Genomic DNA, 27,345 nt, shown 5'->3' with positions numbered 1-27,345 from the left:
AACACACATACCCTAAAAAACCAAACCCAAAAAGTAGCCATGCTAAATAATTCCCAAAAAATTTTAATTGTGCAAAAGAAACTCTAAACATACAACAAGTTAATACATTGTAAAGTGTATTTTAAAAACAAGCTGCTCTTGGCAAGCACCAAACCATTTTAACCCTTTGCTTTGTGAGTGTCTCCTATTATATTAAACCATTTAAATTTTACCAAAACAGCAAAACGTGACTTTCACATCGAATAAAACCTGAGTAGTTTTTCCATCATTCCTTCTTTCCATCCCTCCGTGCATCCATGGGTTGGTTTTAGGGTAACTCCACTCGGCGTAACATCCTCCTGTCCCGTCCCGTCCCGCCCCCGTAATAAAACGCCTCCTCCTCTTTGCTCCCGGTCATTCTGCACTCCGCCTGGGAAGAGGAAAGTGTCCCAGAGGCGTGTGCGGACCGATCCGTGCTGTACCGTGCCGTACCGTGCCATACCCGTGCTATATCCGTGTTATACCCGTGCTATACTCGCTCTGTTCCCGTTCCGTGCCCGCTCAGGATGCGCCGCTCCCGGCGGCGCTGGCTCCCAGCGCTGCTGTTGGTCACGGTCAGTGGGGACAGGGTTCGTGGGGACCTGGGGACACTCCGGGAGCGCGGCCAGGGGGGTCCGGACCCGTGCGGGGGCTGCGCGGGGTTGTCGCGACATGCCCAGGCTTGCAGCGCTGTCGTGGGGCTCGGAGCGGAGGGGTGGGACGGGGTCCGGAGAGGGAGGAAAAAGGTGGGGAGGGGGAATTGGGGGTGTTTGGGGGGAAAGGATCGTGTGAGTCAGGGGGAAACTGAGGCAGGAGGGGCTCACCTGCTCCGGGGGTTCTGGGGGCGACAGGGAAAAAGGGGGCGGGGGGGCTCACCTGGACCGGGGGGCGAGGCGGTGGGACCGGGGGGGTTCGGATGGGCAGGTGAGAACCGGAGGGGTTCGGATGGGCAAACCAGGGGGGTTCGGATGGGCAGGTGAGAACCGGTGGGGTTCGGATGGGCTGGTGGTGATCAGGGGGGTTTGAATGGGCTAGTGAGAGTCAGGGGGTTCAGATGGGCTAGTGAGAATCAGGGGGCTTCGAATGGGCTGGTGGCGACCAGGGGGGTTCGGATGGGCAGGTGAGAACCGGTGGGGTTCAGATGGGCAGGTGAGAACCAGGAGGGGTTTGAATGGGCAGGTGGAGACCAGACGGGTTCGGACGTGCTGGTCGGACCAGGGGGGAATCGAATGGGCAGATGAGAATCAGGGGGGTTCGGATGGGCAGGTGGTGACCAGGGGGGTTCGGATGGGCAAACCAGAGGGGTTCGGATGGGCAAGTGAGAACCAGGGGTGTTCGAATGGGCAGTTGAGAATCAGGGGGGTTCGAATAGGCTGGTGGCGACCAGAGTGGTTTGAATGGGCAGGTGGAGACCAGACGGGTTCGGACGGGCAGGTTGGACCAGGGGGGTTCGGATGGGCAAACCAGCCGGGGTTGGATAGGCTGGTGGCGACCAGGGGGTTTGAATGGGCCAGTGAGAACCAGGGGGGTTCGGATGGGCAGGTGGCGACCAGGATGGTTTGAATGGGCAAACCAGGGGGTTCGGATGGGCTGATCGGACCAGGGGGGTTCGGATGGGCCAGTGAGAACCAGGGGGGTTCGGATGAGCAGGTGGCGACCAGGATGGTTTGAATGGGCAAACCAGGGGGGTTCGAATGGGCAGGTCGGACATGGGGGGTTCGAATGGGCTGATAGGACCAGGGGGGTTCAGATGGGCTAGTGAGAACCAGGGGGGTTCGAATAGGCTGGTGGCGATCAGGGGGGTTCGAATGGGCAAACCAGGGGGGTTCGGACAGGCTGGTGGTGACCAGATGGGTTCGGACGGGCAGGTCGGACCAAGGGAGTTCGGATGGGCAGGTGGCGACCAGGGGTGTTCGGATAGGCTGGTGGAGACCAGACGGGTTCGGATGGGCAGGTCGGACATGGGGGTTCGGTTGGGCAGGTCGGACCAGGGAAGTTCACCTGGGCATGGCACGGCACGGTTCGGGGTACCGGGAGGACCCGAGGCTGACGCCGGGGGTGGAGGGGAGCCGCAGCCTGCAAGTGGAATGGGAGGAGATGGCAAAAAAGCTCGGACGGGGACGGTGCTGGCGATGGAAGGCTGCAGGCCGCAGCAGGGAAGGGGATTTCCACTCCCTAAGCTCCCAAATCGTTTTTGCTGGCATCTGGTGGCAGCCCCGACACTCCTCGGGGATGTTTTAACACATCGCGCCGCGATGCTCCCGGCGCAGGAATGCGACTCGCCCAGAGGGTGGCCGAACTCTCAGCACAAGGATTTAGGACAGAAAATTCCAGCTGGGCATATCAACTTTCCAATATTTGCGTTGGATGCCGTAGAGTTGGGAAATACCTGAGCTCTGTTTTCACTTGAAGTCGGGAGGATCCTGATCTGAATTTGATCTGTGAGAATCCAGCCAGGGCTGCTCCCGCCCCGGAATTACATCAGCACTGAACAGGTTTTTAGGAAGTGTTTGTGATCCAATTCATTCCCTCACATTGTTTAGAAGAGTTTGTTTAGAAGGCCTGACAAAGCCACGCCTTGCTAAACTCGTCACCTTAAGGCACAGCCTCAAGTGCGACTTTCTATCCTGTTTTTAATTAGGGATGGGAGCTGACGATTCATGTGGCATGATGGTGTGATATTGCATCATGACACTGACACAGCTTTTGAGGATGAATGCTTTGGATTTCTGACTTTGCTAGAGCTCAAATTCCACGTGTGGGAATTCCAGGGGAAAATCCCTGCCTGAATCAGCGGGGTGTCCTTGGGGAAAATGAGCTCAGGTCAGCCCAGCATCGCTTTTATCCCGTCCTGCTGCTGCCATCAGGGGCTGGGGGAAGTTTCTTCCTCTTCAGGTCAGGAGTTCAGTGAGGGGTCTCTCCAGAGTCCAAGGATCCTGAGGTTGGGATCACCAAAAAAAACAAATTGGGGATGGAAGCAGAGAAAGTTCAAAGATTTTTGTGTCCCCGAACTTTTTCTCCAGACCTGATTCCCCAAGAAGGAAAAACTGCTGAGGGATCCCTGTGCCTTGGGTTGTTTACTGTGGGTGAAAACTGAATTCCACCCGTGCTGGATTGTCCAACTGACGCTTTTGTCAGCGGTGGCGGCGGGGTGCTGTGGGCTGATAACCTTATCGTGCGTTTGTTGGTGCTCTCGCTGAAATCCCGTGCCTGAGGGGCCTTCCCAAACTGCAGAAAAGGTGGGGAAGAAATAAGAAGAAATATTATTTTTTTTCCCCATGGTAGTGGGATAAATTAACCCTTCACTCCCAGGACTCCCAGGACCAGAATGAGCGAAGCTGTTGTGGCTGGAGCTCCTCAAGTGGATTTTAAAAATCACTTTACAAACTTGCAAACGTTCCTAGCTGGAGAAAAGAGGAGCAGAGGCAGATCCTGGGGATGTAGAGCCAGGAGGAGTTGGAGGGACACAGATTTGATCCCTCCAAGGCAGGATCTGGAGCTGGCCCCATTCCCAGGGCTGGGGGCTCTGTGCCATGGTCAGGGTGGGTGTTTGTCCTTGCCATGGTGGCTCTGTGTCACCGTGTCTCGTGACTGTCCCCCTGACCTGCTGCAGCCGGTTTTGCCTTATTCCTGCCCGGGAAGCCTCAGGGAGGAGGTGCTGTGGGTAGGGGACGGGAGGCAGCTCTATTGTTTCAGCCGTTCCAGGCAGCTTCTGACTCATGGCTGAAATATTCGCTCTAAAAGGCAGATTTTTGTTTGAGGAGGGAGGGCAGGAGTGTCGCCTGCAGCCCTTGGGTGTTGGGACGTGCTGCTCCCTGCCAGCCCGTGCAGGTAGGGGCAGATCTGTGAAAATGGATATAGAATTGATATATCTGCAGTTTATATCAATATATATCCAGTTTGTACCTATGGATATCCAGTTTATATCAATTTATATCCAGTTTGTATCAATGGATATCCGGTTTATATCAATATATATCCAGTTTGTATCAATGGATATCCAGTTTATATCAATATATATCCAGTTGATATCAATATATATCCAGTTGATATCAATATATATCCAGTTTGTATCAACTTATATCTAGTTTGTACCTATGGATATCCAGTTTATATCAATATATATCCAGTTTGTATCAATTTATATCTAGTTTGTACCTATGGATATCCAGTTTATATCGATATATATCCAGTTTATATCAATATATATCCCATTTATATCAATATACATCCAGTTTATAGCAATGGATATCCAGTTTATATCAATATATATCCAGTTGATATCAATCTATATCCAGTTTATATCAATGGATATCCAGTTTATATCAATATATATCCCGTTTGTACCCAGGGATATCCAGTTGATATCAATATATATCCAGTTGATATCAATATATATCCAGTTTGTATCAATTTATATCTAGTTTGTACCTATGGATATCCAGTTGATATCAATATATATCCAGTTTGTATCAATTTATATCTAGTTTGTACCTATGGATATCCAGTTTATATCAATATATATCCACTTTATATCAATATATATCCCATTTATATCAATATACATCCAGTTTATAGCAATGGATATCCAGTTTATATCAATATATATCCGGTTTATATCAATCTATATCCAGTTTATATCAATGGATATCCAGTTTATATCAATATATATCCCGTTTGTACCCAGGGATATCCAGTTGATATCAATATATATCCGGTTTATATCAATCTCTATCCAGTTTATACCCATGGATATCCAGTTTATATCAATATATATCCAGTTTATACCCAGGGATATCCACGGAGCAGCTCTGCTGGCTCAGAGCCGATGCCATTGTCCCTGTTTGGGGACACTGAGGTGCCCAAACCCCCCCAGAGCCAAAGGGGACAAATGAGCATCGTGTCCTCCTGCAGTGCCCCGGGGCGGAAGGAGCTGAGGCAGCACAAAAGGGCCTGGAGAGCTGGAGGAAATGTGACTTTTCTTCCTGATCCTGCAGGGACAGCCAAGGCCACGCTGTCCCCTGGGAGCCCAGAGTGACAGCCCAGGGGTTTCTGGTGGGCACTGCAGCCACCTTCCAGCCTTGTGACCGTTTTCCTGCCACAAACCCGTTCCTCTTCCAACCTTTCCCCTCCAGTCAGGGCTGTTGGTGCTCTCAGAAATTGGGGAAGGAAAAGGGGGTTGGTGGCTCTTTGCCCTGCTGATAACCTGGCAGCTGGAATTCCCCTGCGAACATCCAGAGCTCCTCCGGAGGCTTTGCCAAGGAAAATCTGTGGGAAGTGCCTTTGGCTGAGCCAGCCCAAAGCTCCTCTCGTGCTCCACTGGGCACAGCAGCTCTCACCTTCCCTTTCCCCCATGGGTTGGGGATTTAATCTGAGTTTTTCTGTATTTTTGGCAGGCGGCCGCGTTAGGAACTGGTGCTGTCACCGTGAGGAGGGACAGCTCAGATGTCTTGGATGCCAGCTGGGGAAGCAGAGGTGATGGCTACATCACTGCTGGTGGCCTCTATTGCCAGAAGTGCCCTGCAGGTGAGATGGTCTCAGCACTGACCCCACCTCTGCAGCCTCTCTGTGCTCCTGTGCTGTGTCCTGGCTGCTCCTGAGGGCAGCACAGCTCCAACTCTGCCCTGCTCCCCTCTCACGGGTCTAAGCACTCACTGGGGGAATATTTTCCTTTTCTTGCTGGTGGTGGAATCACAGAATCCTTCAGGTTGGAAAAGAGCTCCAAGGTCACCAAATCCAACCTGAGCCTGATCCCCACCTTGTCACTGGGTGTCACCTCCAGGAGTTCCTTGGGCACCTCCAGGGATGGGATCCAAACCCCCCTGGGCACTTCCAACCCCTGAGCCCCCTTTCCATGGGGAAATTCCTGCTGCTGTCCCCCCTGAGCTCCCCTGGCCCAGCCTGAGGCCGTTCCCTCTGCTCCTGTCCCTGTTCCTGGAGCAGAGCCCGACCTGGGGCTGTCCCCTCCTGGCAGGGACTTGTGCAGAGCCACAAGGTCCCTCCTGAGCCTCCTTTTCTCCAGGCTGAGCCCCTTCCCAGCTCCCTCAGGAATTCTCCAGCCCCTTCCTTGTGTGTTCAGAATTTCCCTTTCCCTTCAGGCACCTACCTTGTAGAAGAGTGTAAAGTCCAGAACAGCCCTGGCAGGTGTGAGCCCTGTGGAGATGGGGAATTCATGGAATATCCCAACGCCTTCCTGTCCTGCCAGGAGTGCTCCAAGTGCAGGGAAGGTACGAGCTGGGGGGGAGCAGGGCTGGGTCCAGCTGAGGGAGCTCAGTGTCACCTGCAGTGTCCCCAGGGAGTGGCAGGGGCTGGAATCTGTGCCAGACCCACAGCTGTTCATGAGGAGGATGAGGAGGATGAGGAGGATGAGGCTCCCAGCAGCACTGGAAGGTGCTGGTGCAGTTTGATGGAGCTGTGGTGTAAGAGCCAAAATCAGGGATGGCAACTCCTGACTGGCTCTTTAAAATGCTGATTATTGTATCCAAACGATACAGCAATTTATTTATTTAATATTTTAAATGCTGTTTATTATATTCAAACGATACAGCAATTTATTTATTATTTTAAATGCTGTTTATTACATCCAAATGATACAGCAATTTATTTATTATTTTAAATGCTGTTTATTACATCCAAATGATACAGTAATTTATTTATTATTTTAAATGCTGTTTATTGTACCCCAATGATGCAGCAATTCACAGGCTGTGGGTACAGAGCCCACCCTCAGCCTTTTCAGGGTTCATCTGGAAGCTCCCTCTGGTTCTGGTTCCAATTAATTATTTACTTTTCATTGCAGATCAATACCTGACAACCAATCAACACCTTTGCTATTACCCACAGCCCATCACAGCTACCAACATCACCACATCCATGTCACTTTTCCAATCACTAAATTCAGTGTGTTACAGTTTAAGCTACAAGTTGTTCTTCAGTTTTCTTGCAGTGGAAAATTCTGAGATCTTTTCTCTACTTGCAACATTGGTTTTCTTGTTTGTGAAAATCTTTTTCCTTGGTAAAAATATCTTTTGTCTGAGGTGGATTTATCCTTTGCTCTGAGTCATAAAACCCTTCCAACTCATTTCACCTTTTGCCTACTTAGTTACCCAATAAGCCTGACTCAGCAATTCTTTTCCATACCAAAACTTGCTTTCATTCCTATTCCCTCTCCAGATTCTACATTTAAAAATCCTTTTTCTGCTACACACAAACACCTGTGAGCCCTTCCTGTCCAATCCTTATCCATCCCAACCCCGTGTCCCCTGTGCCCCACAGACCAGGTGCAGCTGAGCCCCTGCCAGCCCAACAGGAACACGGTGTGTGCCTGCAAGGACGGCACCTTCTGCCCTCCAGAGCACCCCTGTGAGATGTGCCAGAAGTGCCAGACCAGGTGGGTCCAGTGCCCAGGTGGCTCCTGGGGGGTCCCTGCTGGAGCTGCAGCTGCTGAGCCCCCCCTGTGTCCCCTTCCCCAGGTGTCCTGAGGGTCAGAAGGTGCTGAAACCCTGCACGGCTGACAGCGACCTCGTGTGCGGTCCTGCCACGGACAGCGGCACCCTCAGTAAGGGGGGATGGGGCTGGGGGTGGGAGATGGGGCTGGGGGTGGGAGATGGGGCTGGGGGATGCTGGGGGATGCTGGGGGTGGGAGATGGGGCTTGGGGGATGCTGGGGGTGGGAGATGGGGCTTGGGGGATGCTGGGGGTGGGAGATGGGGCTGGGGGATGCTGAGGGTGGGAGATGGGGTTGGGGGAAAGCAGGAGCAGCAGCTCACAGCCCTGTTTTATCTGCTTTAGGCAGCTGGGTCATCGGGGTGATTGCAGCTGTGGCCTTAGTTGTTATCATCTTAGCAATATTTGGGTTCTGCGTCTGGAAACGTCGCTGCAGCTCCCCAGGTGAGGGCAGGGGACCCCAGAGCACCCACCTGGTGTGGGAAGGGGACACCAGAGCACCTACCTGGTTTGGGATGGGTGGATGGATGGATGGATGATGGATGGATGGATGGATGGATGGATGGATGGATGGATGGATAGATGATGGATGGATGGATGATGGATGGATGGATGATGGATGGATAAAGGATGGATGATGGATGGATGATGGATGGATAAAGGATGGATGGATGGATGGATGATGGATGGATGGATGATGGATGATGGATGATGGATGGATAAAGGATGGATGATGGATGATGGATGGATGATGGATGGATGATGGATGATGGATGGATGGATGGATGGATGGATGATGGATGGATGGATGGTTGGATGGATGGATGGATGGATGGATGGATGGATGGATGGATGGATGATGGATGGATGGATGGTTGGATGGATGGATGGATGGATGGATGATGGATGGATGGATGGTTGGATGGATGGATGGATGGATGGATGGATGGATGGATGAATGGATGGATGATGGATGGATGGGAAGAGGGATCCCAGGAGCACCCACCTGGTGTGGGAAGGGTGGGAAGAGGGTCCTGCCTGGGTGAAGAGGGATCACAGCACTGTTTCCATCTTCCAGAGGATGGGAGAACCTCGAGCAAGGGACCCTACGAAATGGTGGTGAGTTCCTGGCATGGTGGATGGGGGCTGGCTCTGTTTGTGGGCTGGAGTGAGGTTCCCCATTCCCTCTGCTCCTCACTTGGCCAGCAGCTCCTGGGAGGGCTGGAGGAGCAGGGGATGAGGCTCATGGAGCTGGGAATGGAGCAGGGGATGAGGCTCATGGAGCTGGGAATGGAGCAGGGGATGAGGCTCATGGAGTTGGGAATGGAGCAGGGGATGAGGCTCATGGAGTTGGGAATGGAGCAGGGGATGAGGCTCATGGAGTTGGGAATGGAGCAGGGGATGAGGCTCATGGAGTTGGGAATGGAGCAGGGGATGAGGCTCATGGAGTTGGGAATGGAGCAGGGAATGAGGCTCATGGAGCTGAGAATGGAGCAGGGAATGAGGCTTGTGGAGCTGGGAATGGAGCAGGGGATGAGGCTCGTGGAGCTGGGAATGGAGCAGGGGATGAGGCTCATGGAGCTGAGAATGGAGCAGGGGATGAGTTTGATCCCTGCAGGGCTGGTGGAGCTGGGCCAAGCAGAGGAGGCTCCAAGGTGGAGATCCCAGGGTAGGGACGGGCTGTGCTCACCCAGAGCTCTGCCAAGCTCAGGATCCACACCCTTGGCTCCACGGCAGGGCCCTGCCTTCCCAAACCACCACAGTTTGTGTTTCTCCCTTGCCACAGAGCTCCATGTTTCGAAAGCTGAAGTACAAGAGTGTGAACACGGGGGCAAGGGACAATGACGCCAACGAGCAGCGCGAGCCAGAGCCGGAGCCGCCGGTACATGAATGGCACCCTCTGCCCCTCCTGCCTGGCCAAAATCTGATCATCCTGGGGGCTGCCAGGGCTGGGCCACTCAGGGACATGGTGAAGGGGCTCTCTGTGGGATCAGGATGGCACAATGCTCGTTGCAGTCCGGAGTTGCACAGCTCCTGTGTCCCCCTGTCGGGTCCTGCTGCCAGCCCAGAGCCAGGACACGCGGGTGGGAGGGGGTGGGAGGGGGTGACCCAGCAGCCCTGGGACAGAGGGACAGGGGCTGCAACCCTCACAAGTGACACGTTGGTGCTGGGGCTGGCTGGGTGCTGTAGGACTTGATTCCAGGATGATGTTGTGATTCCAGGAGGGACATTGTCATTCCAGGAGTGACACTGTGATTCCAGGAGTGACATAGTGATTCCAAGAGTGACACTGTCATTCCAGGACTGACATTGCCATTCCAGAAGTGACACTGCCATTCCAGGAGTGACACTGTCCTTCCAGAAGTGACACTGCCATTCCAAGAGTGACATTGCCATTCCAAGACTGACACTGCCATTCTAGAAGTGACATTGTGATTCCATGAGTGACATTGCCATTCTAGAAGTGACACTGTGATTCCATGAGTGACATTTTGATTCCAGGAGTGACATTGCCATTCCAGGAGTGACACTGCCATTCCAGGAGTGACAGTGTGATTCCAGGAGTGACATTGTCATTCTAGAAGTGACACTGTGATTCCAGAAGTGACACTGTCATTCCTGAATTGACATTGCCATTCCATGAGTGACATTGCCATTCTAGAAGTCACACTGTCATTCCAGAAGTGACATTGCCATTCTAGAAGTCACACTGTCATTCCAGAAGTGACACTGTCATTCCAGAAGTGACACTGCCATTCCAGAATTGACACTGTCATTCCAGGTGACGCCACCCAGAACGAGACCCAAGTGGAATCTGGTTCCAGCGCCGGGGGAGGACCCCAGTCAGAGTAAGATGTGGGGCTCAGGGGATGTCCCATGGGTGTCCCCTGTGGCAGCTGCCCTGCTCTGAGCTGTCCCCTCCCTTGCAGGGCTGCGAGGCTCCTTCTACACCTTCGCCAGGAAGGTCCGCACCGAGCACTGGAAGAAATTCGGGCGCTACCTGAAGCTGGAGGAGAACGACGTCGTCACGGCCACGAGCGAGGACGGTGTCTATGAAATGCTGCTCAAGTGGCAGAGCAGGGAGGGCTCCAAAGCCTCTGTGAACACTCTGCTGGAGACCCTGGACGAGCTGCACCTCGGTGGGGTGGCAGAGAGCATCGCCTCCCTTCTGGTCCACAAGGGATTGTTCCAGCACGGGGCTGAAGGCAGCAGCGAACAGGCTGCACCTCCCTCCTTCAATCTACAACCATTAAATACCTCCCAGAACACTTGAAGTGCAGCTGTTCGTAGCTCTGCTTTGGCTCCTGTGCTTTTGAAGCCGTCTCAGAGCTCAGCAGAGCCAGGATTGATCCTCATGGGAGTACGAACCTCGGGGTGCTCTGTGCTGCAGTCACAGATTTGATGTTGGTGCTTCCTCACAGAACCCAGGCTTGGTTTCTTCATCTCACTGGGTCAGAGCAAAAACCTTCAAAAAAAACCTTAAAAAACCCCATTGTTTCAAGATGCCAACGGTACTGCCTGGATCTTCAGCATCAGCACACAGAACGGATTTTTCAGGATTTTTGGCATCCCTGTGCTTTTGAACTGGATCATCCTTGTTCCTGGCGTCATGAAATGGCTTCTGCTTCTAGAACACCTCTGAGAAAGCTTCCCTCTGCATGCTTGGTGGTTCTGCAGGCTCAGCTGGGACGTTGGTTTCTTTTTTTGCTGAAGAAATAGTGTTCTGCGTTGTTTTGTTTACTCTTTGGAGCCAGTTTGAAACTGGACTTGGAGGAGAGACTGGGAACGATCCATTTTTGCACTATGGTCACTGGGGTTTGCCTGGGGGAAGGGACAGTGCAGGGCTCAGGCTGCTCCAAGCCCCACCCAGACCGACCTTGAATGTTTGCCAGGATGGGGCAGCTTTATCTGGGCAGCTTTTCTGCCGCTGTTTACTCATCCTGATTGTGAAATAGTTCTTCCTAATACCTAATCGTTTTATTTAAGGCCATTCCCATGTCCTGGCACTTCAGGGCCTTGCCCAGTGTCCCTCTCCAGCTCTCCTGGAGCCCCTTTGGCCACTGGAAGGGGCTTGAAGGTGTCCCAGAGTTTTCTCTTCTCCAGGCTGGGAGAGCTCCAGCCCTCAGAGCATCTCTGGATTTGCTCCACATTGTCATTGGAGGCCCCAGAGCTGAGGAGAAAGGAGAAATCCCAAATCCCCTGCTGGTCCCCCATGGCCAGGGGTGGCTGTGCTGTCCCTGTGTCCCCAGGCAGCGTGCAGGGGTGACTGCACTGTGACTGCTGCCCATCCTCACCCAGGGCAGCTCCTCAAACACTGCCCCTCGCACTGAGCTCAGGTTTTGTTTTTTCTCAGCTGGGGAAATCACTGGATTACTTGAGCTGCCCCCCCCAAATCCACCAGGACCTTCCCCAGTGGGGTGGGAGGGTGGCCAGCACCCTTCCTGCTGCTCCCCCCTTCTCCTCCATCCTCCAACAAGGTGGTGACACACCAGAGTTTTATATTTAATTTATTTAGCAAATGTAAACATACATATATTAACTTAAAAGCTGTATAAAAATACCGTTTTTTTTTTTTTTTTATTAAGCATGGTTGTGTGTTTTTATACAGAGCTCTGGCCCAGCCAGTTTTTTCTATTTTCCAGTTTTTTACATTTCTGTGGTTATGAAGGAAGAGATAACTTCTTAAAAACAAAACAAAAAAAAAATCCTTCAGATTTTCTTCTCTAGTTTGATTGTTTGTTTGTTTTTTTTCTCCCTCAGAGGTCTGGTGAGGGTCTCAGTAGGTCCAGGGTCCCAGTGGCCACCAGGGTCCCAGTGGCCACCAGTTGCTCCAGCACTCAGCCCACAGAATTAACGCTCAGCAATTATTTATTCCCACCAGGAATTCTTTCTATCCCACCAGAACTAAGACATTTCTGCCAGGGAAAAGCCCTCAGCACCCACCCTGACCTTTATTTCCCCTGCACCAGAGTCCCCTGCCACAGCAGGGGGGTGACCTCTGTCCCTCTGTCCCTCTGGGGGTGGCACCACCCAGCCAGGGCTCTGTGTGTTGCAGTAGCTGTGTTGCAAATCCATGCAGTGCTTAGTGAGAAAAGGGCTCTGCTCAACCCCCCAAAAACCCCCCTGGAGCTGCTCTCCAGCCCCTTGCACTGCGGAGGGGATTTATTTCATTTTATTTTATTTTATTTTTTAAGGATGTGGGGCTGGGGTGAAAAGGAGGAGTTCGAGCCCAGGGGTCTCTCCTGGGCATTCCCTGTGCCCCCCCTGAGCAGGCAAAGCTGGGCAGGAGCTCCTGCAGAGCCAGGCACATGCAGGGGTCACTGCCAGGGGACAGTGAACGGGGCTGGGAAGCAGCAGGGAGCGCCCAGATCGTGTGAAAAGGAGACAAAGTGGTGTCCTACCTGCTCCAAGGGTGACAACACCGAGGTTGGGTGACAACACCACAATGGGAGGCTCCAAGGTGCTCCAGGAGGGCAGCTGGGAAGAGGAGCAGTGTGGAAAAGGAAGGGGACAGCACTGGGAGCATCCCCAGGCGCTCCTCCAGCAGCAGCCTCCGCAGGGATGGAGCTTTCCCCAGGGAAAAAAAAAAAAATAAAAACTTCTTTCCAAGCTTTCCCCATCCCTGCTGGGGAGGGGGAGGAGGTTTGGGTGCCCCCTGCCCTGCTGCAGGGACACAGGTGGGACAGGCAGGGGCAGTCCCATGGAAAAGCCACCTGGATGGAAAAGCCACCTGGGGTCACACAAAGCCACCTGGGGTCACACAAAGCCACCTGGGGTGGGGTCCTGCGGGGCCTCGCTGTCCCTGCCCGTCCCAGGAGCGCTGGAGGGGGGTGGTGGCATCACCCCAGAGCTGGCACAAGGGTTTGTGCCGGTCCAGCAGCTCCTCCCACACACACAGGGACCACGCTGGGCTTTTAAAATACCATTTATTACAATGGAGCCTTCCAGGCTGAAATCCCAAGCCCAGGGCTCGGGGTTGGTTTCTGCTGTGGCAGGTTGAGGGTTTGGGATTGGGTTGGGGTTTTTTTTTTTTGGTTTTTTTTTTTGCTTTAAGTTTTCTGTATGAATAAAAGTGAAGAGTTAAGAACAGGGAGGAGAGGAGTGAGATCCCCTCCGTGCCCTGAGTGAGGACTGACCCCACTTGGAGGGGAAATTCTGCAGTGCCTGGAGGCGTTTGGGGACCGGGGTCCCCAGCCCTGTGCCTGACCCTGCTGTGAGCCAAAGGGGGCTGCAGGACCCCCAGGGTGGCTCCAGGTGCTGAGATGCCATCAGACACCCAAACCACATCCCAGAGCTTGTGGTTCCAGATCCAAACGGGAGCAGGACGCGTTTCCTCTTCTCCTTTGCCTTCTTCCCTCGCGCTGCCCCCGCAAAAAACAAAACCAACAAAAACTCCCAAATGAAACCACGGCGCAGCCCTCGTGCTCCTGTAAACGCAGAGTTCCTCCTGCTGCTCGGGCTCTGCGGGGCCAGCAGGGCTCCAGGAGCAACGGGGCTGGCCCTGAGCCCCTCCCCAGTGGCCACCAGCCCTTCCCCAGTGGCCACCAGCCCCTCTCCAGTGGCCACCAGCCCCTCCACAGTGGCCACGAGTGCTCTCCAGTAGCCACAAGCCTCTCTCCAGTAGCCACCAGCCCCTCCCCAGTGGCCATGAGTGCTCTCCAGTAGCCACCACCCCTTCTCCAGTGGCCACCAGCCCCTTCATAGTAGCCACAAGCCCCATTCCAGTAGCCACAAGTCCCCTCCACAGTAGCCACAAGCCCCTCTCCAGTGGCCACCGCCTCCACTGTGGTGTTTGTGCCTCTCCACGCCTGGCGCTGGGGCAGGGCATCCCACCCTTCCTCCTCCTCCTCCTCCTCCTCCTCCCCGTCTCGCTGGAGCCAGGGCAAGCACGGGGCTCTCAAACCACAGCCGAGGAGGAGGAGGAGGAGGAGGAAGAGGAGGCTGTGGCTGCCGACGATGAAGGAGAGGAAGAAGGGGAGGAGGAGGCGTTCCAGAAGAGCCAGCGCCTCTTGGGCTGCCGTTTGAGGTGGAGGTAGTCTTCCTTCTCCCGCTCCTTCTTCGCCCGCTGGTAGTGATCCTCCTCCTTCAGGTACCACACCGGCGGCCAGCGGTGCTTCTCGAAGTACTCCTGGTTCTCTGCGGGCACACAGAGGTGTGAAAAACACATTTTAAAATTTTAAAAGGTTTGATAAAAAGATTATAGGAGATAGATGTAAAGCGAAGGGTTAAAACAGCACGTGGCTGCTTTGTGAACGGTTTTTAAATTCACTTTACAACACATTAACTTGTTGCCTATTTATAGTTTTTTATGTATGGTTAAATCCTTTTCAGCATGGCCGCTCTTTGGGTTTGGTTTTTTAGAGCGTGCTGTTTTTTGGTTTGTGGTTTTAATTTTTTTTATTATCATTTTTTAATTTGGGAGGTGGTCCTGGCCTTTTGCAGCCGGTGAGTGTTGATAATTGTTGTGTCAGCTGCAGGGTTTTTATCACACACTCACGGGCTGTTTATCTTAACTAAGCAGGTAGTTTAAGCATAATATCTCCAAAAAACTTATGTCTAAATTTTGCTATTAGAAGAAAAGAAAAAAAAAAAACTTATATTCATACAGAAAAGCTATTTTAACATTACTCATACAGCATTTATAACAATAGTTGTGAAAAGCCAACAGTGTCATGCACTTATAACAAGGGGTGAGGGTGGTGCCAGCATCGAGGGGACACCCCTGTCACCTCCCCCAGCTGTCACTCACCTCCCAGACCTCAGGGACACCCCTGTCACCCCCCGGAGCTCGGGGACACCCCTGTCACCTCCCAGACCTCGGGGACACCCCTGTCACCCCCCGGAGCTCGGGGACACCCCTGTCACCTCCCCTGGCTGTCACTCACCTCCCGGACCTTGGGGACACCCCTGTCACCTCCCCCTGGCTGCCACTCATCTCCCGGACCTTGGGGACACCCCTGTCACCTCCCCCAGCTGTCACTCACTTATCAGACCTCGGGGACACCCCTGTCACCTCCCAGACCTCAGGGACACCCCTGTCACCTCCCCCAGCTGTCACTCACCCCCTGGACCTCGGGGACACCCCTGTCACTCCCCTGATCATGGGGACACCCCTGTCACCTCCCCCTGGCTGCCACCCACCTCGGGGACACCCCTGTCACCTCCCCCAGCTGTCACTCACCCCCTGGACCTCGGGGACACCCCTGTCAGCTCCCCCGGACCTCGGGGACACCCCTGTCACCCCCCTGATCATGGGGACACCCCTGTCACCTCCCCAGCTGTCACTCACCTCCCGACATGGCCTTCATGTCGCGGGGGAACTTGCGGCAGACGTTGTTGTAGTTGGTGCAGATGTGGTGCAGGCACCAGTCGGCGAGCTGGTAAGCGCAGTGGAACTGGGGGAGGAGGGGACAGCAGCTCAGGGCCACCAGCTCAGGGCCAGCGCCAGGGAGTCACCTCATTGCTCCCTGGACATCCAAGGCCAGACCTGCTTGTCCGGCTCCTGGAGCTGCCAGACCCCTCTGGGTCACCTCTGACCCTGCCAGACCCCTCTGTGTCACCTGGAGAACCCCAGCCCTGCCAGACTCTCTCTGTGTGTCACCTCGAGCATCTCCAACATTTCCAGACCCCTCTGTGTCACCTGGAGCAACCACAGCCCTGCCAGACACTTCTGTGTCACCTTCAGCTGTGCCAGACCCCTCTGGGTCACCTCTGACCCTGCCAGACCCCTCTGTGTCACCTTCAGCCCTGCCAGACTCCTCTGTGTGTCACCTGGAGCATCTCCAACACTTCCAGACCTCTCTGTGTGTCCCCACCCAGAACTATGAGCACCCACAGCCCTGCCAGACCCCTCTGTGTCACTGGAGAACCCCACCCCTGCCAGACTCTCTCTGTGTGTCACCTCGAGCATCTCCAACATTTCCAGACCCCTCTGTGTCACCTGGAGCAACCACAGCCCTGCCAGACACTTCTGTGTCACCTTCAGCCGTCCCAGACCCCTCTGTGTCACCCCCAGCCCTGCCAGACCCCTCTGTGTCACCTTCAGCCCTCCCAGACTCTCTCTGTGTGTCACCTTCAGCATCTCCAACATTTCCAGACCCCTCTGTGTGTCACCTGGAGCAATCACAGCCTTGTCAGACTCCTCTGTGTGTCCCCTGGAGCACCTCCAACATTTCCAGACCCCTCTGTGTCACCCCCTGCCCTGCCAGACCCCTCTGTGTCACCTCTGGCCCTGCCAGACACTTCTGTGTCACCTTCAGCTCTGCCAGACTCTCTCTGTGTGTCCCCTTGAGCATCTCCAATATTTCCAGACCCCTCTGTGTGTCACCTGGAGCCCCCCAGCCCTGCTCCACCCCTGTGTGTCCCCTGGAGCCCCCCAGCCCTGCCAGCACAGCCTCCTGTCCCACCTGAGCCAGCTCCAGGAACACGAGCACGTCCCCGTCGATGTCCACCATCATCTGCGCCGCCTCCATCAGCCCGGTCACCGTGTACTGCTCTGCACAGGGGGGGACACAGGGACTCAGAGGGGGGCTGGCACGGGGTGACAGCCACCCTGCCGTGCTGCAGCCACCTGGACTCACCTGTGAGAGCCACCAGGTGCGGCAGGCAGAGGCGGTTGGCGAGGATGATGAGCTTCATGTCGTCCAGGTCGGGGCTGGAGCTGAACTGCCCCGTGTACAGGTACTCCAGCACCGCCCGCATGCAGCTCTTGCTGGTGTGAGGAAGTGCCACCTGCCAGACACACTCATTGTCACCTCCTGGCTGTGTCCCCAGCTGTGCCACCCCGCCCTGGCAGCTCTGCTCACCTCGTTGGTGGAGCTCTCCACGAAGGGGCCGCCGAACATCGCGGCCATCCAGTCGCAGCTGGAGATGAGCAGGGGCTTGTGGGCACTGATAGCACCGTCATCCAGCACGAAGGTGACATCTGGGGACAAGCACAGCAGGGTCACAGCGCTTTGGTTAGTGGGTTTTAGTTCTTTGGATTTAAAATTCCTTGTAACCAGCTCGGTTCAGCTCCACTTTGCTCACTTTTAGCTGCTGAACTCTGTACTTTGGATAAAATTTAATAAACAACCAAGAAAATTCATCTCCTTGGTGGTTTTAATCCTGACTCTGAGTGAAGACAGAAGAAAATGAAGATAAGTCACTGATTAATTAACCCTTTACAGAGGGGTGCTGCTGGGACTGGCCCTGTCACTTGGGGCTCAGGCACAAAACACCTTGGGGCAGCAGAGGGAAGGGGACAGAGCTTGGTACATCCTGTATTTTTCCCTGAAATATCTCTAATTTTGATCCAGCTCAGAGGAGCTCAGGGCAGAGCCTCAGCAGCGCTCTGCCTGTTCCAAAGGGTTTTCCCAGCTCACAACACATTTGTTAGGAAGGGGAAACAAAATGTCACAGCCAAATCTGAGCCCTTGGGATCTCCTGGCTCGCTCTCCACAGCTTCTCCCAGGGGTGTGCAAGGGCCACCACACATCTGGGCAGCCTGGCCATATTAGGATCCATCTCCAAATCCAGCCAGAGGGAGGGTGGGACATTCATATCCCCCTGGGATGTCACCTCGTGCTGGTGCTCGCTGGAAAGCCAGGGAAATCCTACGAAGGATTGCTCCTCATAAATCAGGATGACCCTGTGAAAATCCAGGCTGGGAGAGGAGGAAGTCACCCTTTGGAGCACTTCCATAAATAAACAGAGCTGCTGGGCCAGCTGGGGAGCAGGAAACGCCGGTGAAAGGCTTCACATTCACTTTTTTGGGCAAAAAAAAAGCCATAAAAATAAAAAAATAAAATAAAATAAAAAATCAAGGGAGGCACAGCTGGGGAGCAGCTGGGGAGCAGGAAACCCCGGTGAAAGGCTTCACATTCACTTTTTTGGGCAAAAAAAAAAGCCATAAAATAAAAAAATAAAATAAAATAAAAAATCAAGGGAGGCACAGCTGGGGAGCAGCTGGGGAGCAGGAAACCCCGGTGAAAGGCTTCACATTCACTTTTTTGGGCAAAAAAAAAAGCCATAAAAATAAAAAAATAAAATAAAATAAAAAATCAAGGGAGGCACAGCTGGGGAGCAGCTGGGGAGCAGGAAACACCGGTGAAAGGCTTCACATTCACTTTTTTGGGCTAAAAAAAAAGCCATAAAAATAAAAAAAAAATGAAATAAAATAAAAAAACAAGGGAGGCACAGCCACCTCTCACCCACAGAGCAAAACCAAAAACCAGCAGCTCTAACCCCACAAAATGAACCCCCCCAAAAAAACAACCAGGCTGCTCCTGGATCCATACCTGAGAAAGTCCCCTTGGCCAGGCATTCCTTCACCCGGTTGGTCCTGCGGACGTGGAAGGCTTTGGTGATCTCCTGGTTCATGAACGCCTCGTTGTTGAGGATGTTGGCCACCATCATGCGCAGGTCGAACACCTCGAGCAGCTCGGCGATGTGAGCGATGTGCATGAGGTCCCGCTCGTTCTCGTCCAGCTCTCCCGTGTACAGGTATTTCAGCACGGCGCGGAACGGCCCCGGCTGGATGGACGCGTCCATCTTCACCACCACCATCAGCTTGGACTTGTAGGTCAGCGGATCCTCGGCCATCTCCTCCTGGATGCTGCTGAAGGCTCGGCTCCACGAGGAGAGGTTGCGGCCCCGGCGCAGCCCGCGCTCGCCGTTCTCGTAGCGGTTTCCCCGCAGGATCCCGTCACTGGTGGAGGCTCTAAGGCACGGTTTGCGCTGGCCGGGTCCGGCCTCCTCGGCGCTCTCGCAGATGTCGAAGCTGGCTGCCCGCAGGAGGAAATCCCGCCCGTGGTGCCTCTCCTCCTGGTGCAGCACCCGCTCGGCGGCCGCGGTGACCGCCCCGAAGCCGTGCCCCGCCGTGCTCTGCTGGTCCTCCTCGCTCAGGTCCATGAGGAACAGGTCGTAGAACTTGGAGGAGGAGGTGGAGAGGTAGATCTTGTGTGCGTAGATTTTGATCTTCTCTTGCAGCACCAGGATGACGTCCGCGCACAGGGGGTCCTCCAGGAGGTGGGCTGGACGCTCCTCGTTGTTGGAAGGGGGGTCTGGGACAATGATGATGGGAGGAGGGGGTTTGGGGGGTAGGAAGGGGGCTTGGAGCAGGGGCCGCTGCACGTTGCGCAGGTGGGACTTCCAGAACTGCAGGTGGCGGCGGGAGATGAGGGCGGCGCGGATGGCGTTGTCAAAGACGTCCTTGACGCCAAACTGGGCCACCACGCTCGTCTCGTAATAAGGGATCCCCAACTCCTTGGCCACCTCCCTGCCCTTCTCCGGGGGAAGAATCTCATTAGGTTTAATTGGCCTGAAAGAGACGGGAGATAATTAATGTAGAGACCTCCTGAGATAAGGAGGGCTGTTGTAACCCAGTACCTAAGATGCTTTGAGAATTGTGTGTCCCCGTAACGCCTGTAAAACTTGTGGCTGACCTTCTGCAATCCTATTGGCAAGAAACCAAGGTTTCCCCTCCCCTTCTCCTGACCTTAGAAAAGACCCCTGACCTTGGGAGACTTCCTCTTTTGTCATGAAGAAATAAACAGAGAAAAACCCTGGGATTAAGAGCCTCTAATATCTCATCTGTTCTACATGATAGCACCCCAGGCTAGCTCTGCAAAGTTAGGGTGCGGGAATAGCCTCGGGCGTTGTATCAGAGGGCGGGCGGGGACATCTGCTGGTATGTCCCTGTAACCTTGTAACCCTGTAAAACCTGTGGACTGACCCTCTGAAAGGCTATTGGCAAGAAGCCAAGTTCCCCCTCCCCTTTCCTGACCCTTGAAAAACCCCGAGCCCCCTCATCTCATTCTCTTTTTCTCCTGCTCTGCCCTCATGGAAGACAAGAATTAAACTGAATAATTATCCCTGGGATTAAGAACCTCTAATGTTCTACATGATAGCACCCCGGGCCAGCTCTGCAGAGTATTTGAGGAGCGGGGTGTTGTATCAGCCGGGGTCCCACCTGGCCAGGGGTCGCCGTGCCCGGTTGACGGCCTCGAGGTCGGCGTAGCGCAGGTCGAGCTGGCAGCCCACCAGGATGACGGGGGCACGGGGACAGAAGTGCTTGATCTCCGGGTACCACATGGTCTTCACATGGTGCAGGGAGTTGGGGTTGGCGATGGAGAAGCACAAAACCACGACGTCGGACCTGCGAGGGGACAGAGGGGGTCAGGGTTTGGTTTTGGGGAGTCCCTCCCTGCCGGGGGCAGCGCCAGGGTCAGCCTGTCCCTACCTGCCGTAGGCAAAGCGCCTGTCCTTGTGGTGGTCACCAAAGGTGTCCCAGAGGCGCAAGGACACGCTGACATCGTCTACCACATCCCGGGAGCGCTCCAGCACCTGCAGGAACAGAAAAACCCTCAATCCCAGACCCCACAACAACACCACCAGGGCTGTCCATCACAATTCCCCGCGGCTCAGGATTCCCAGAGCCTCCACGAGCCCAGCCAGCGCTCCTGGCAGCCCTCACCTCCTGGCAGACGCGGTACTGGTCGATGGCCCACACCGTGGGCACGTGGGTGGCCAGCAGCTGGTACTGGGTCAAGGTGGCGTTGCAGGCGCGGGCACAGATGAGCCGGGTCTTGCCCACCGCGTTGTCCCCGACCACGACGCACTTGATGGTTTCTACGTTTGGCCTCTCATAATCCATGTCAGAATCCATTAATTGGGACCTGCGGGCGGGGAGGGAGGGCTCGGCAAACACAGCCAGGAGGTGGCTCCAGGGCACAGGAGAGGCACAAAGCTGGAGGATGCTGACACTCCCTGGCAGCTCAGGGAAGTTCTGCAGCGGCTGCCCAGCCCTTCCCAGCTCGCTGTCCCCACCAGTCCCCTTTAAAATTTCATGTTCTGGTGGCAGTGTGGCTGCTGTGCCACGTCAGACACATGGCCTGCGTTGGATTGCGCCCTCCTCCCTCCCGGCTCATGCTTGTTCATGTGAGATGAGGCTTTTTTTTTTTCTCCCCTCTTCCTTCCTCCTCTTCCTTTTCTCCTTCTCCAGCATTTGCAAGAGAAGCTTCCAGAGCCTCCTGACTGAGTGCACACGCGGGCAGTGCCAGGCTGTGCTGCCTGGCAGGGGACCCTGACCTGCCCCCTTTTCCCACCCCATTCCTCAGGGGATGTTTGCTCCCAGCTAAGAGCAGCGAGAAGAAACTCCTCAGGTTTCCCAGAGGGATTGGGAGAGCTCCCAGGAGCAGGTGTGACCCCAACAGTCCTGAGAGAGACCTTGTGGGTGCTGCAAAGCTAAAGAGCAGCGCCCAGGGGTGCCCTGCTCAAAACCAGAGCCTAAATCAGCCAGAATTAACTCATCACAGGATGAACCCGAGGGTTGATGTGGTTTCCAGGAGAAAAAGCACTGAGGGGATTGAGGGATAGCAAAAAGGACAAAAACCCCACATCCCAATTTCTCTGAACTTCCCAAGGCCATGGATCTCTTCTTTGGGATATCAAGGACAAAAAACCCCACATCTCAATTTCTTGTACTTCCCAAGGCCACGGATCTCTTGTCCTTTGGGATATCAAAAAAGAAAAAAAACCCCAAATCCCAATTTCTCTAAACTTCTCAAGGCCATGGATCTCATCTCCTTTGGGATTAGCAAAAAGGACAAAAACCCCACATCCCAATTTCATGAACTTCCCAAGGCCATGGATCTCTTGTCCTTTGGGAATAGCAAAAAGGACAAAAACCACACATCCAAATTTCTCTGAGCTTCCCAAGGCCATGGATCTCTTGTCCTTTGGGACATCAAAAAGGACAAAAACCCCACATCCCAATTTCATTAATTTCCCAAGGCCATGGATCTCTTGTCCTTTGGGATTAACAAAAATGATAAAAACCACACATCCAAATTTCTCTGAGCTTCCCAAGGCCATGGATCTCTTCTCCTTTGGGATATCAAGGACAAAAGCCCCACATCCCAATTTCTTGAACTTCTCAAGGCCAGGGATCTCTTCTCCTTTGGGACATCAAAAAGGACAAAAAACCCCACATCCCAATTTCTCTGAGTTTTCCAAGGCCATGGATCTCTTCCTCCTCTCTGCTCCCTCCTGGCAGCGGCCTCCCGAGCTGCTATAATAAACCACCAGCGCAGTGAGCGAAAATACCCGGTAACGATGGCAACGGAGCCCTGCACGTGGGACCAGAGCTCCCCAAACCGAGCCTGGCAAGGACTTCCCAATGTTAGCACCTCCCTCCGTGCGCAGGCTCCCTGGGCACACCTGGATGCACGGGGCAGGGCGAGCCAGGAGCCCCGTGGGCAGCTGGAGGCAAAGGCAGGTGCCATAAATCCAAATCCAGGTTTGTCCCGAGGTAAAACTTCTCAGAGTGGCTGTCACCGCATTCTGTGCCCCTCTCCATCCTTTGGGATGCAGGGAATTCATCCCAAGGGGCAGGTGGGTTCCTTCCCATCTCCACCCCACTCTGTTCCCATCCCCTGCTCCTCTCAGGGATGAGCTCTGTGGGGCCAGGAGATCTTCTGGGAGCGCTCAGATTTGCTGGGGTTTATTTTTAGGTCCGGCCCAGCTCGTTGGGATGGAGGGGGAAGGCACAGGAGTGACAACTGCAGTTGGCACTTGGGATGTTTGTCCCTCGTGGGGAGCTCAGCCCACCCCCAGCCCAGCCAGCTCGGTGCCTCATGGGAATTAAGGGATAAATCCCTGTGGGATCAGCGCCTGCTGTGAGGAGGGGAAGAAGGGGACAGCAGCAGGGACAAAAAGGGGGTTCCTGATAAAGCAGAACCAAACTGGGGAGCTCTGTTGGCCCCACAGAGCCAAGGGGTCACAGCCCCTCACCCAGACACCACCCCAGGAGGGGCTGAACCTTTCCAAGCCCCCTCCTCACCTTCCCCACCATCACTTCTGTCCTGAGAACAGCTCCAAAACCCACAGGAGACTAAAAATAAACCCGAGATGCCGAGAGAGGTTGGAGCTGCACCCCCAGAAGGAAAAGCTCTCCCTGGAGGAGCAGGGCAGCTCCAGCCCAGCCCTGCTCTCCGTGCCTGCCACAGCCCCCCACCCAAACCCCGGGCACCCAACCCACACCCACACCCCCCCAAGGAGAACCCCAAAATTGCTCTTTCCAGGCTCCCAGCCCGCGGTTGCCACGGCAACTGCACCATCACCCCGGGAGCCGTCGCTTAGCAACTCGCAGCCTCCAAAATCCTCCCTCCCGCACCTCGCCAGGGGAGGGGAACCCCCAAAGCGGGGCCGAACCGCCCCGAAACGGCGGCGATGGCCACAAAAAACGGGGTGCGGGGGGAGCGGGGCCCGCGGGAGCTGCCGGGGCTGGGGAGGCCGCGGAGGGAGGCGGTGTGGGAGGCGGTGCGGGAGAAACGGGGCCCCGAGCGGGGCTGCAGCACGGCCGGGGCCGGGGGACGCGGCGGGAGGGGGGCAGCGGGATCGGGGGTGCGGGACGTGGCGAAGGAACACCGGGAGAGGTTGGGGAAGGAGAGGGGAGCAGTAGGATCGGGGGTGCGGGGAATTGTGAGGGGTCTTGGGGGTGCTCGGGGTATCCGGATAAGGATGCACAGGGGGCTCAGAACACCGGGAGGGGGTGAGGGCATCGCACAGGGGGCTGAAAACATCTGGAGGGGGTGCGGGCATAGGAAAGGGGGCTGAGAACACCGGGAGGGGTTGCGGGCATGGCAAAGGGGGCTGAGAACACAGGGAGGGAGTGAGGGCATGGCAAAGGGGTCCGGGGGGGCATGGCAAAGGGGCTGAGAACACCGGGAGGGGATGAGGGCATGGCAAAGGGGGTCTGGGAACACCGGGAGGGGTTGCGGGCATCTCAAAGGGGGTCGAGGAACACCGGGAGGGGGTGCGGGAATCGCAGAAAGGGTGATAACACCGGGAAGGGGTGCGGGCATGGCAAAGGGGGCTGAGAACACCGGGAGGGGGCATCGCAAAGGGGCTGGGCAGGATCCGAGGGGCTGGGCAGGATCCGGAGCCGATGCAGGCACTGCAAGGGGTCTCAGGGGTGCTCCGAGCAGCCGAATCGCGGCTGTGGGGCATTGCAAAGGGGACAAGGAAGCATCGGGAGAGGCTGCGGGAATGGCGAGGAGCTCGGGGAGGACCCGGGCCAGGCGTGCGGGGCATCACGAGCAGGATGGGGGGGCTCGCAGCAGCCGGCTCGGGGTGCGGGACATGGCAAGGAGAATGAGGAGGATCCAGGCCGGAGCTGTGGGGCATCGCCAGGAGCCTCAGGAGAGCTCGCAGCGCCCGCTCGGGGCTGCGGGGCATCGCCAGGAGCTCGGGGGTGCTCGGAGCACCGGGATGGGGGTGCGGGGCATTGCGGGACACAGCGAGGGGACCGGAGAGCATCGGGAGCGGGTGGGGGGCTCGGGGCCAGCTCCAAGCAGCCGGATCGGGGGTGCGGGGCACGGCCAAGGGCTCGGCCCTCGCTGTCCGTGCTGGGCCGAGCCGGGCCGGGCCGGGCAGGATGCGCGGAGGAGGAACGGGACGATGAACCGTGGGGTGAGGAGGGGTCCCCGGTACTCACACCAACACAGACGAAGCGGCGGCTCCCAGGGGCCGGGGCCGGGCTCGCCCCTCCGGACATGGCCACGGCGCGGCTTGCGCGGCTCGCCTGGGCACTGCAGGGCGGCTCAAGGCCGGGCCCGGGGGGGCCCATGGCGGCTCCTCGGCCGCCCCGATCTCCGCATCCGCGGCCCGCTGCGCTGCGCGGAGCCCTGCGCGGATCGCGGCCCTGCGGTGCGCGCTGCCCTGCGCGCTGCAGTCGCGGCCGCCCCGCCTTTCATTCACAAAAAACAAGCGGCCCCGGCGGAGTCCCGCCCCGCAGCCCCCCCCCGCTGCCGCGCATTGGCTGAGGGAGAAGCGGGGGGAGCTGCTTGGGGGGGTACGGGCTCGTCCTGCCGCCCGTGGGGACCCTCAGTGCGTCCCTGGTGGGAGGATCGGTTCTGGCTCCCATCCTGGGATGGGTCTCCTGCCGTGGGACCCTCATCCTGCCCCCTAAACCTGCCTTGTAGGGGGCTTTGTGGTGTCCCCATAAATCCTCCTTGAGACTCCCCCATAATGGCTTCTAACCATCCCTGTGTGGTGATGCCCCCACAATTCTGCCGTGGGACCCCCATCGTGTCCCTAATTCTTTTTTTTTGTGTGTGTCCCCTCCCAATCCTGCGTTCCTTGTAATCCCATCCTGTCCCTGAACCTCTCAGGACGCTCTGGTTGTGTCCCCAATTCTGCCGTGGGACCCCCATCGTGTCCCGAATTCTCCCTTGAAGGAGATTTTGCTGTGCCCCCCTCCCCAATCCTGCCTTCCTTGTAATCCCATCCTGCCCCTGAATCTCTCAGGATGCTCTGGTTGTGTCCCCAATTCTGCTTGGGGACCTCCGTGCTGGCCCTAAAATCCTCCCATGCAGGGATCTCCATCCTGCCCCCCAATCCTGCACTCCTTGGACCCCTATCCCCCCTATCCCCCCTGCTCCTGGATTCCCTCCGTGTTCTGTGACATCCACAGGGGGGTTTAACACCCTCATCCCCCCAAATCTCCATCCTTCCTCTGCATCCGATCCCCCAGTGATGTGGGGAAGGGGTGCACCCTCTCCCGCATCCCTCTGAGCATCTTTCCCTTTCCCCACATTTCAGGAGGTGCCAGCTCCCGGCTGGGCCGTGTGTGGGCATTCACAAGCCCCACAGCCCCCCCAGAACAGCCCCAAACCCTCGCAGGGCTTCTCACGGCGGGGGCAGCAAAGCTGCTCCATCCCTCCGTGCCCTCCACGCTGCGCTCCTGCTTTTACATCGTTCCACAGCGCTCCTCGCAACCCCCTCCTCACCCCAAAATCTGAACCCACAGGGCACAAAAAAAAAACCCCAAAAAAACCTCCGAGTCATCTTTGCAGCGCGGCTGCCGGGAAGGCGCCGGGCAGCGCTGGCCCCGCTGCTCTGACCCCGAATATCCGCATCATGTGATGCTCGCCATCCCTTCCCCGAGCCGTTCCGCCGCCTTCCCTCCCCATCCCCGCCGCTGAGCCGCGCTAAGCTCGGCCCCTGCACGGCCTGATCCCTTCCCAGCCCGTGCTCGGGCTGGCACTGATGCAAAACCCGCAGCGTCAAACGCAGCGCTCACCTCGCTCCCCCCTCCAGCCCCACCATCGCCCCCCTCCTCACCGAACTCGCAGCACGGGGATTTGTCTCTCCATAGCAGAAAGAGAGGGAGTTGCTAATTTGGGGAGGGGGAAGCGCTCTGGAGGCGGCAGAGGTGCCCGCACCGGGACCGGGAGGAGGCGGCGGAGCTGGAGAATCCCCGGCCCGGGAGCTGCGAGCAGCCGAGCCGCAGAGCCTGGAGCATTCTGCTTCTTGGAGTGGGTCACGGGGAAGGAACACGTAAAGCTTGTTTGCCAGCCGCATGATTTGGCTTATTTGCTCTCTTGTAGCAGGTGCTTAATTGTGGCAGAAAGGGTTCCCGGCAGCTTTCTGGGCAGCCAAATTCCTGCCTGCCCCTCTGGCAGCCAGGCAAAACAAAAGCACGATTGTCACTGGCAGGGAAACCTCCGGCTGCGGAGGAGCTCGGGCCTCCTTGCCAGGAGAAAGAGAGGAGAGCAGAGGAGAGAGCGGATGGAGGAGCTGGGATGGGCACAGGGCAGGGAAAAGGGTCAGGAGCAGCTGTGGAGGATGTGGGTGATGCTCACGGCCCCTCTCCTCCGTGGAGAGTCCCAGCTGACTGTTCTCCAGCGAGGCCATGCTTTGGCACAGCTTGGAATGGTATGGAATGGCATGGAATGGCACAGAGGGAATGGCACAGCATGGGATGGGACAGAGGGAAAAGCACAACATGGAATGGCACAGCATGGAATGGCACAGCATGGAATGGCACAGAGGGAATGGCACAGAGGGAATGGCACAGCATGGAATGGCACAGGGTGGGATGGCACAGTGGGAAAAG

General features: G+C 56.0%; 2 protein-coding genes across 3 annotated transcripts; one reads left to right on the top strand and one right to left on the bottom strand.

Moving 5' to 3' along the window:
• The first annotated feature begins 419 nt into the window (after nt 1-419).
• Nucleotides 420-12,042, top strand: LOC117007975 (tumor necrosis factor receptor superfamily member 10B-like). The gene is made up of 10 exons (XM_033081459.1): nt 420-593; nt 5,415-5,544; nt 6,117-6,245; nt 7,294-7,408; nt 7,491-7,576; nt 7,809-7,907; nt 8,542-8,582; nt 9,250-9,345; nt 10,246-10,312; nt 10,394-12,042. The coding sequence occupies exons 1-10, from the start codon at nt 546-548 to the stop codon at nt 10,735-10,737; spliced, it is 1,155 nt and encodes a 384-aa protein (XP_032937350.1). The 5' UTR covers nt 420-545; the 3' UTR covers nt 10,738-12,042.
• A 1,331-nt stretch (nt 12,043-13,373) lies between these two features.
• Nucleotides 13,374-27,130, bottom strand: RHOBTB2 (Rho related BTB domain containing 2). Of its 2 annotated transcripts, none has more exons than XM_033081271.2 (10): nt 26,571-27,130; nt 20,920-21,121; nt 20,686-20,789; nt 20,416-20,601; nt 18,743-19,764; nt 17,270-17,388; nt 17,045-17,195; nt 16,871-16,959; nt 15,754-15,859; nt 13,374-14,600 (listed from the first exon to the last, which is right to left on the bottom strand). In XM_033081271.2, the coding sequence occupies exons 1-10, from the start codon at nt 26,600-26,602 to the stop codon at nt 14,362-14,364; spliced, it is 2,250 nt and encodes a 749-aa protein (XP_032937162.1). In that variant the 5' UTR covers nt 26,603-27,130; the 3' UTR covers nt 13,374-14,361. The 2 variants fall into 2 exon arrangements, with proteins under 2 accessions (XP_032937162.1, XP_032937164.1); XM_033081273.2 differs by lacking the exon at nt 26,571-27,130 and adding an exon at nt 24,943-25,047.
• Between the last annotated feature and the right edge of the window lie 215 nt (nt 27,131-27,345).

The sequence above is a fragment of the Catharus ustulatus genome, chromosome 27, assembly GCF_009819885.2.
Source record: "Catharus ustulatus isolate bCatUst1 chromosome 27, bCatUst1.pri.v2, whole genome shotgun sequence".
NCBI classification, from domain to species: Eukaryota; Metazoa; Chordata; class Aves; order Passeriformes; family Turdidae; genus Catharus; species Catharus ustulatus.
The sequence above is the reverse complement of the archived record's forward strand: the minus strand, read 5'-3'. Positions and strand labels throughout refer to the sequence as shown.

Bases quoted from the DNA above. Each gene is read 5' to 3' on its own strand.
- RHOBTB2 (XM_033081271.2), bottom strand. From the start codon at position 26,602: ATGGAGAGACAAATCCCCGTGCTGCGAGTTCG. The intron at 20,602-20,685 runs GTAGGGACAGGC...GTCCCCTCGCAG, and splicing joins AGGCGCTTTGCCTACGGCAG to GTCCGACGTCGTGGTTTTGT. The intron at 19,765-20,415 runs GTGGGACCCCGG...CGTCTCTTTCAG, and splicing joins GCACGGCGACCCCTGGCCAG to GCCAATTAAACCTAATGAGA.
- LOC117007975 (XM_033081459.1), top strand. From the start codon at position 546: ATGCGCCGCTCCCGGCGGCGCTGGCTCCCAGCGCTGCTGTTGGTCACG. The intron at 594-5,414 runs GTCAGTGGGGAC...TATTTTTGGCAG, and splicing joins CAGCGCTGCTGTTGGTCACG to GCGGCCGCGTTAGGAACTGG. The intron at 9,346-10,245 runs GTACATGAATGG...CTGTCATTCCAG, and splicing joins AGCCAGAGCCGGAGCCGCCG to GTGACGCCACCCAGAACGAG.